Source organism: Amphiura filiformis, chromosome 16, assembly GCF_039555335.1.
Source record: "Amphiura filiformis chromosome 16, Afil_fr2py, whole genome shotgun sequence".
Taxonomy (NCBI): domain Eukaryota; kingdom Metazoa; phylum Echinodermata; class Ophiuroidea; order Amphilepidida; family Amphiuridae; genus Amphiura; species Amphiura filiformis.
Window position 1 is genome coordinate 17,454,808 of NC_092643.1, and position 9,211 is coordinate 17,464,018.

General features: G+C 37.9%; 1 protein-coding gene across 1 annotated transcript; it reads left to right on the forward strand.

Annotated features, from left to right (window-relative positions):
- The first annotated feature begins 5,018 nt into the window (after nucleotides 1-5,018).
- LOC140136518 (uncharacterized) lies at nucleotides 5,019-8,687 on the forward strand. Its single transcript, XM_072158225.1, has 3 exons — nucleotides 5,019-5,227; nucleotides 7,019-7,159; nucleotides 8,223-8,687. The coding sequence occupies exons 1-3, from the start codon at nucleotides 5,125-5,127 to the stop codon at nucleotides 8,360-8,362; spliced, it is 384 nt and encodes a 127-aa protein (XP_072014326.1). The 5' UTR covers nucleotides 5,019-5,124; the 3' UTR covers nucleotides 8,363-8,687.
- Nucleotides 8,688-9,211: the final 524 nt, after the last annotated feature.

Sequence of the window (9,211 nt, forward strand, 5' to 3'; positions counted from 1 at the left end):
GTAAAGATCATCATTTGAGTACTATATTTTTTCTTGTTATACCCTAAAGATTCGCCTAATAGCGCACTTGGGCTCCTTTGCCTTGGGGTAAATTGCATGTGCAAATAGAGAGCTCCCTCCTCTAAAATTCCAACAAGCATTAAGGTTCCGTGCCCTTATTTGCTGGTGGGAATTTTACGGGAGGGCACTTTTAGGTTGTGCCTAAAATTCCACTCATGTCAAGGAAGCCCATAGCTCCATTAGGTGAACCATTACGGTATTGCATTAACATTAACTGAAATATATGCCAAATATCATATCAGGTGACAGGTGAACTGCAATTCTACAGCCTGTCTCAAAAAAAAGTGTGCAAGTGAAAAGTGCCCTCTGTGGCAATTAGAAAATACCGTTGTGAACTTGTGACATAATGCTTACATCAATGTCAGGTGCATAGTCTTAGCTCTCAAATGCCGTTTAGTCTGTTCAATTTGCTTGTTTTAATCTCGAGATATGCTTAACAACGAAAGGGTAAAAAATTGATTTACATGTACGATCGAACAATTGCGATTTTACCCTTCCGTTGTTAACTAAACTTATCTCGAGATTAAAAAGAGCAAATTGAACAGAACAAACGGTATTTGAGATATAAGACTGTGCCCTTGACGTTGATGTAAGCTTCATGTCACAACGGTATTTTCTAATTGCCAAAGAGGGCGCTTTTCACTTGCACAATTTTTTTTGAGACAGGCTGTAGTTGAGTACTTGAAACAGGAAAGTTGTGGAAAACATCAAGATGAAGCACCATGTGTTGGTCAACCATGATGTACCCCGGTTTTACCACATCTTCTTCCTCTGATATAAAACATCTACAAGCCAGAGTGTTACATCAGAAGCAGCTGACACTAATTGAGTTGATGGCATCGTCATTGTCTTCTGGTTGAGTTACCACCTGTCATGTCTTGATTCATTATGATATTAGTCAATGTATAAATCAAACATGCCAGTGGTAGGTCAATCAGTACATTCATCTAGTCACCCATGTAGGTGTTTGGAGACACCAGTGGTAGGGCAATCGGTACAATCATCTAGGTGTTTGGAGAGACCAGTGGTAGATCAGTCTGACCATACATCAAGTCACCATGTGAGATGCTTACAGAGATCAGGATAACTTGCAAATATATGTCTTCAGGACTTTTTCATTTCATCATTGTATTTCTCTACCTTGACAATCTCTTGTGTTTTCACCTCATATTTAGAGGGTGGTTGAGTGTCGAATCATGTAACGCTAACCCTAAAAACCCCTAACCCTATCCTCTAACTCATAACCCTAACTCCTATACTCTAACCCCTAACCCTACCCTAACCTCTAACCCTAACCCATTGGTTTAAACATTGCATGATTTGATACTCGCCCATGGTGTCAAGTTACCCAACCATGTCTGTTCTGCCAGGTATGTTACCTGCAGTTTTTGCATCATCATCATGGACACGCATTTACTATCTAAGGAGATGGGAGGTATGGATGGAAGCATTTCCTATCTGGTTTGCTATCTACAGTGTTATGATCTATTGTCATGTACATCAGGTGTAAATCAAACACTCCAGGTGGCAACTCAGCTAGGATTGACTCGCTTGATTGCTTGCTTGATTCGAGTATCTTCTAAAACCAGAATAGCATGCCATATGCTCCAAATCAAACACTCGAGGTGACCACTCTGCTGGGATTGACTGTCGCTTGCTTACTTGATTGCTTGATTCGGGTAGTGTTCTAAAACCAGAATAGAACGCCATATGCTCCAAATCAAACACTCCAGGTGGCAACTCTGCTGGGATTAACTGTCGCTTGATTGCTTGCTTGCTTCACTCGATTAGTGTTATAAAACCAGAATAGCACACCATATGCTCCAAATCAAACACTCCAGGTGGCAACTCTGCTAGGATTAACTCGCTTGATTGCTTGCTTGATTTCAGTAGTCTTCTAAAACCAGAATAGCACACCATATACTCCAAATCAAACACTCCAGTTGACAACTCAGTTGGGATTGACTATCACTTGGTTTTTTATTGATTGTCTGATTGGAGTGGTGTTATCAGAGTGGCAACCCAGCTAGGATTGACCATCGCTTGCTTACTTGATTGATTTGAGGTGTGGTAGCTGCATATTTGGCCCCCGTCCCTCTCTCTTCAACAGAAAAGAGTGAGAAAAGAGAGTGGAAGAGAGAGATGCAAATAAGCAGAAAGGTGCTGAAATGCTAATTGCACAAAAAGTGCCTATAGGAGCAGTCAATTGTAAATTAGACAAGTAAAAATAGAACAACAAAGTTGAAAAATGGGGTTGAAAAGGTTGTGTGACATGTTTCTTGTACATGTATTACGTGCCTAATGAAATCAGTAAAATGGAAAAGCAATTATGTACCCTTCTTTTACCAAAATCTCATTATCATTATTGTAGTTAGTGCATACGCTTTTAGAAATTACTTCAATTGCCATATCCAATTATTATTAATTTGAGTTTCTCAGAAACAAGATGGGAATAATTTTTCAGTCAATAAAATAAATGTGTTTTTGTCATAAATAGTAGCACAAGTACAAATCAATCAGCATGCACAAATGCAATTAAGCCTAATGAACCAGACAGGGTTCGCAGGTTTTTGCCGCAGGTGGAAAAAACCATGGTTTTAACCGCGGTTTTAACCGCTTGGCAAAAACAGTTTTTGCCGGCAAAAATGGCAAAAACTAAAAAAGTGATTTAAAGTTCCGATTTTTGATCTCAAAACGAATTATTACATTCAAAAATTAATTTCCATTTACTGAAATGTGGTATATCACATTCAAAATATTTTCATTTTAAGGACTTGATGAGACAAAAAATAAGTTAAATGATTCATTAAAAGATATACGTTTACTGTTTATTAGCTTTCTGTGCACTTGTTAACATTTGAGTGACTATAAATGAGTTTTTGCCATTTTTTGCCATTTTTGCCGGTTTAAACCAGGCAAAAACTGGCAAAAACAGGTTTTTGCCAGTTATTGCCACTTTGTCGGCAAAAACAGGTTTTTGCCGGCAAAATCCGAACCCTGGAACCAGATGTCCATGAAACTCATAACAAGATTAATATTTTATTTTACTGTTTTCAGCAAAATGACAACTGCATTTTTAGGAACCATATGCCCAAATTTGATGGTACACAGCATATCATCAAACCATGCTTAGTGGTAAATATGCTTGATAATAGCACATATAGAAAACATGGGTATGCAAAATGTTAAATTTTTAAGAAATATAAGATATTTGAAATGAAAATATACCAATGAATTAATTTGAATGTGCATTTCAAAAAAGTCATAATTACAACTTTCTAAAACCAAAGGTTTTGAACTATGACCTCTTGAAAAGGTTGGCATAAAGTACACGTTTTTGGCAGTTTTATAATTGTAATGCTTAAACATATGAATTGTTTCAGCACCCACAACTGAGTGCTTTTTCTTTAATTTGGTTTAGTCAGTGATGTGAATGCGCATTTCTTTTGTGCACAGCTTCAATTTGTGAGCCTTTACACAAAGTCATCCTGGCATATACATGCACATGTCTAAACAATGCTGCATATCCATAAACCATTTTAAAATAACAACAATGCAGCTGAGAAAAGTGCACACTGTAGAAAGTTACATTGCACTTTCGCAGCCAGGATCAGCTCCCTGAGTTTTATACAGGTACACATTGACAAGTGACTGCAATTGCTTTGTCCAGGAGAATTTCAAGCTAGCTCAATTTTACCATAGGAGCAGACCGGCAATACTGGGGGCGCTCAAACTTGCACCATCATGCATCAGAGTCTACCACCTTGCTGATTGACCCAACTCTACTACTAACAAGGGATTACGTGACTGCTAACTCTAGCAAGGGAAACATTGGTCAGCGGTGCAGCCAGAGTCTGTCTAGTCCACTTGCCACCTGAGGTGTTGTGATTTATTGAAATCAATAAATTATAAATCAAACACACCAGGTGGCAGGTTGGCTAGAATTATCACCATGGCAACTAGGAACATGGCATCTTGGATATCAACATAGCTGAGACAATCTGCAATTTCTGTATCAACGCAACCAGAATATATCCTTTGCTTTGTAGTTGGTTAACCTTGATTAATTATGACTTAATTTTATGGCATTGGGCTATTCAAGTTGGAATCCATACACCCCCTGTGGAGGACACAATCCTAAATTTTCCACACAGGGGGTGTAGATTTTAAATGGAGTCACCCATTCAGGCAATCCCATTTGAAATTCACACTCCATGTGTGGAAGTGGAAGTTCATGTCTTCCATAGGGGGGGGGGGGGCATATGGATCTCAACTGGCATAGCCCATTGCTATAGACATAGTAGAGACAGAATAGTTTCAAGACACTAGACAGTACTGGGTGATCAAAATGAGTGAATATGTAAAATATGTGATGACACATGATTCTGTTGTAAGCAATTATTGGCACTCCGGAATGGCACCAAATTGACATCACATGTTAACATAACGTGTTCATGTTCATTTACTTAGTGCTGTCTACTGACTCGTATGTGCTTGCTTTAGCATCATGAAATGAAATCAAATAATTGTATTTGTAAGTATTTGCTTAAATGTTACCTTTTTCAGAGTCTTGGTTAGCAGCGATGTAGCTTGCGACACCATCATTTAGTGTAGTGTTTACAATCCTCCGGTCGCATGACCAGCTGATTGTAAACACTGTCACTATAAAGCTGAATGAAGATGCCGTGATGGTGTTGCAAGCTACGTCTCCGCTAGACTCTGAAAAAGGAAACTTTTTAAGCAAATGTCAAAATGACAGAAGTCCAATATAAGTTTATGTATTGTAGCAAGTAACTGTTTTTCTCTCTTCAAGAAACAATGCCTTGAAACATTCTTTAATACTAATAACAAACCATTTGATAGTCAACAAGTGAGTGCTGCTTATGTATCCATAATAATGGCTTCAAACTATAATAGATCAATTTTCAACTAAATCAATCTTAACATTTCTTTTTTGCTATCTGCAGGAATTGGTTTCACATTAGAGATGGGCCAAATTCAGATTCCCCGCTGCTTCAGGAATATGGTGAACCTATCAATGGTACAAACACAACTACTGTCAACATGCTGTCCAGAACAAATAAAGTGTTTGTGTCATACGTCTTCAAATCAGATGATACCAATTTACAGGCAGGATTTCCATTCAAGATGAAGTACACTACATACAGTAAGTACTAAGTACTTAGGTTTGGGGCATCTTAGGTTAGGATTATGGTCAGAAATGAGGTTAGGGTTAGCATTAGGGATAGGGTTAGGATTAGAGTTGGGGTCATGGTCATGGTTAGGGTTAGAGTTTTGTTTAAAGAGGAAGCCCCATCAGAGCAGTTCTTCTGGGGTGAATCAAACCTGCTTTGTTATCAAATTAATCAGTGACAAGGTTATCTCTGAATTTGCCAGGTGCTAATTGATACTATAACATTAAAACATCATAAATTCAGAGATAACCTTGTCACAGATTAATTTGATAACCAGGCAGGTTTGGTTCACCACAGAAGAACTGCTCTGGCGGGTCTTCCTCTTTAAGGTTAAGATTAGGGCTTAGTTTGGGTAAGGATTAAGGTTCATACCTAAGTTGTGTTTATGGAGTAATGACCCTTTAGACCAGGGCTCCGCAAATAGCGGCGCGCGCGCCACATGTGGCGCGGCGTGGCTTCCCGAGTGGCGCGCGGCGCCGTTTAGATATATATAAAAATAAAATAACAATGCGATTCCCATGTTATCCTTGTAAAGACAGGCTAAAAAAGTACAAAATGTTGCACCAAATGACGTCATTTGCACCTCAAATTAAAAAAATCGATAGCTTCAGAGGGGGGAAACCACCCTTTGACTCCCCCCGCGAATTCGCAGCCATTGAGTGGCGCTTTGCAGTTTTTTTTAATTTCATGTGGCGCTTTAACAAATCTATTTGAGGAAGCCTGCTTTAGACTATCGACCTGTAACAGACTAAGAAGACCTGAGCACAAGAAGACCGTAAGTCCACTTGGCCCCTCAACATGTATACACTAAAGTTGCGTATAGTTTCAGATAGTTTGGTAATGTTTTATACATGTTCAGGGGCCAAAACAAATCTTTCACAACCTTTCATGATGTTTTCACCCTGGAACATGTATTAAACATTATAAAACCTAAGAAACTATACGTAACTTTAGTGTATACATGTTGAGGGGCCAAGTGGACTTACAGTCTTCTTGCGCTCATCTTAGCATCCTCTTTTTATTACATTTTTCAGTAGATGTCCACAAAAAAAGCTTATTCCCAAAATTCCAATTGATTCCGATTTTGCGTTTGCGAGTTATGCATGATCAAAATGTAATTTTGTTCTGGTGCACCAGAATCACAGGGGTTGATGTACATAGACCGCTCGATCACTTGTTCAAAAAAGTTCAAAAAAAGATAACTAAGTCGAAGCCAACCAATTTGCATGTACTATATGAACGATAATTGTACAAGGATTACTTGGCGACTTCAAAATTTGAAGAAAAAATTGGTCTTCGGCTTAAAAATAAGGTAAAACTTGAAAATTTATGAAAATTCAGCTCAAAATCCAAGATGGCGGCCGTAAAGTGAAAATTGTCAGAAGAAGAAAACTAAATCGAAGCCAAGCCATTAACATGTCTCACATGATAGGTAATTGCATACAGATTAATTGGGGACTTTAAAAAATGAAGAACAAATTGGTCTTTGGTTTCAAAATGCACAAAATGGCAAAAATCCAAAATGGCCGATATACGAACAAATGATCAGGGCCAACACCTGTGGAATATAATTCAAATTTGACGATATATTTGCTAAACGAATTATCTGCAAGATTTTTTTATACATAAACATTATGTAGCCAGAGGTTTCCAGTGGTATAATCTCAACTTTTTTTGAGAAAAGTGGGGGGATGAGGCTGTGATCATGAAATTCCCCCTTAAAGTTCATAATTTTCATTCATATGTAATTTTGTTTGTTATAGCTTGTGATAGACAGTGCAACAATGGTTTATGTCTTCATCCATCTTGGTGGTGTGATGGGTTAGACCAGTGTGGCGATAACACTGATGAAATAGGATGCTCTGATCCTGTACCTGATTGCGATGCATATCGGCGTCATATGGGTAAGTGGTATTGGCTCTTCCACTTGAAATACATACACACCCCCCTATGGAAGACATGAAATTAATCTTCCATACAGGGATTGTGAATTTCAAATGGGGGTAACCTGAATGGGTGCAAAAACAGGTACAGGAAGCTGTACCAAAAAGGGAAGGATTAAAAAACAGATAAAAAGGAAAAGAGCGTGAATAATGTTCCATTAATATATGTATTCATACTTCTATTTCATGTTGGTATTTTGAGATTAAAAAATATCATCAACTTCTGCCAAATTAAACACAGCTCAGTCCTAATTATTCATTAAGTACTAACCGCAAATTTCACAATTTGGTCAAATTTATGAATTTAGTGCCAAAAACATGCATTTTGAAGGTGTTTTCACAATTCTCTTGATCGGGGTTGTTCCATTCAGTGCACTTACCTATTTCTCACGGCTGTCAAAGGGGACAATTGGTTTGCTCTGCGTAAAAATTCCTCTGATAAGAAATCAAACTTTTTGAATTATTTCACCAAGAGGTATTTATTTTATGACATGTTTTGTGATTTCCTCTATTGAGTACAATGGTAAGTGTCCCCTTCATGTCCAAGTGCGCAAGAAGGAACAGCCGAATCTCGGCAAAAACAACCAATGGGATGCAGCGATCTATCGCAAGTAACATCATGCCGACTGACAGAATGCGGTGACAATTAAGTCTAAAGATTTGTACTAAGTCTAATTTAAATTTATGCATTGTAATTTTTGAAAAAGCCATGTTTCATTCTTATAACCAATCATTTAATGAAAGTAACACACAAAAAAGTGAAAATTAAAGCAAATTTCAGAATATACTCAAGATTTTTAATGAAGTTTTTTGTGTCTCGATTGTCAGAAAACATGTTGAAAGTACATGTTTTTGGCTCTTTTTTTAAAGTGGTAGTGCTCTATATAAATATGTGGCTTTTGTGTGCATGACAATGCCAAATATTGTATGGGTTTTTTTATCCATGTGTTTTTATGGCATATGTAAAGTAAAAGATGGTGATCCACTAATCCAGTATTTGGTTGTTGTTTTTTCCTCTTTACAGTTGCTACCTGGGTTCTTGGTTTATCAATAGTAGTAGTATTCATCGTGGCTGTAGTCGCAACGTTACTAGCATTATTTTACATCAGGAAATACAGAGGGCGCTATGGTGGTGACAGGTCACTATTGGTGCAAGAAGATTGACACGGATGGGGTGGATGGTTATATTCAAGAGTGGTCTAATTCTCTCTGTCTCTCCCTGCAGGCAGGCAAACTTCATTTCATAGAATTTAATTTTAAGTTTATAGATGAAAGTGTTAATGTTTATTGTATGGTTGAGAGTACCTTTCAATCCAAGTATCAAGTTCACAATTTGTTAGTTAAAAGAGCTGGCATAGTGACCTGCCTCATTTTGATCTTGAGCTCATGTTTAATAGCTCTCCCCCTCTCTTTCACCATTCTCTTTCTATCTATCTCACTGCCTCTCTCTTCCAATATCTGTCTACCACTGCCATATTGTGTCTTTCTTTGTTATCACTGTCTTTCTTTCTTTCCTTCCTTCCTTTCTTCCTTCCTTCCTTCCTTCCTTCCTTCCTTCCTTCCTTCCTTCCTTCCTTCCTTCCTTCCTTCCTTCCTTCCTTCCTTCCTTCCTTCCTTCTTCTTTCTTTCTTTCTTTCTTTCTTTCTTTCTTTCTTTCTTTCTTTCTTTCTTTCTTTCTTTCTTTCTTTCTTTCTTTCTTTCTTTCTTTCTTTCTTTCTTTCTTTCTTTCTTTCTTTCTTTCCCTATCTCTCTATCTCTGCCCCCCTCTCTCATCCTCTGTCACCCTCTCTCTTCAGGTCTTCAAGTGTTGTTCTCCTAACAAAGCTTACCCTCAGCATAGATAAGCTTAGCATGGATAAGCTTAGATAAGCTTACCCTCTATCTATCTATCTATCTATCTATCTCTTGTCTATCACTCTCTTCTTTATATGTGTCTCTTTGGTCCTTATGCACAAAACAAGTTAGACCAGGTCTAACATTAGACCTGGTTTAACTATGGAGATTCGTCCTATG

Excerpts from the sequence above, each read along its gene's own strand:
- LOC140136518 (XM_072158225.1), top strand. The coding sequence starts at position 5,125 with ATGCTGTCCAGAACAAATAAAGTGTTTGTGTCATACGTCTTCAAATCA. Across the intron at positions 5,228-7,018 it reads GATGAAGTACACTACATACA|CTTGTGATAGACAGTGCAAC; the intron begins GTAAGTACTAAG and ends TGTTTGTTATAG. Across the intron at positions 7,160-8,222 it reads TGCATATCGGCGTCATATGG|TTGCTACCTGGGTTCTTGGT; the intron begins GTAAGTGGTATT and ends TCCTCTTTACAG.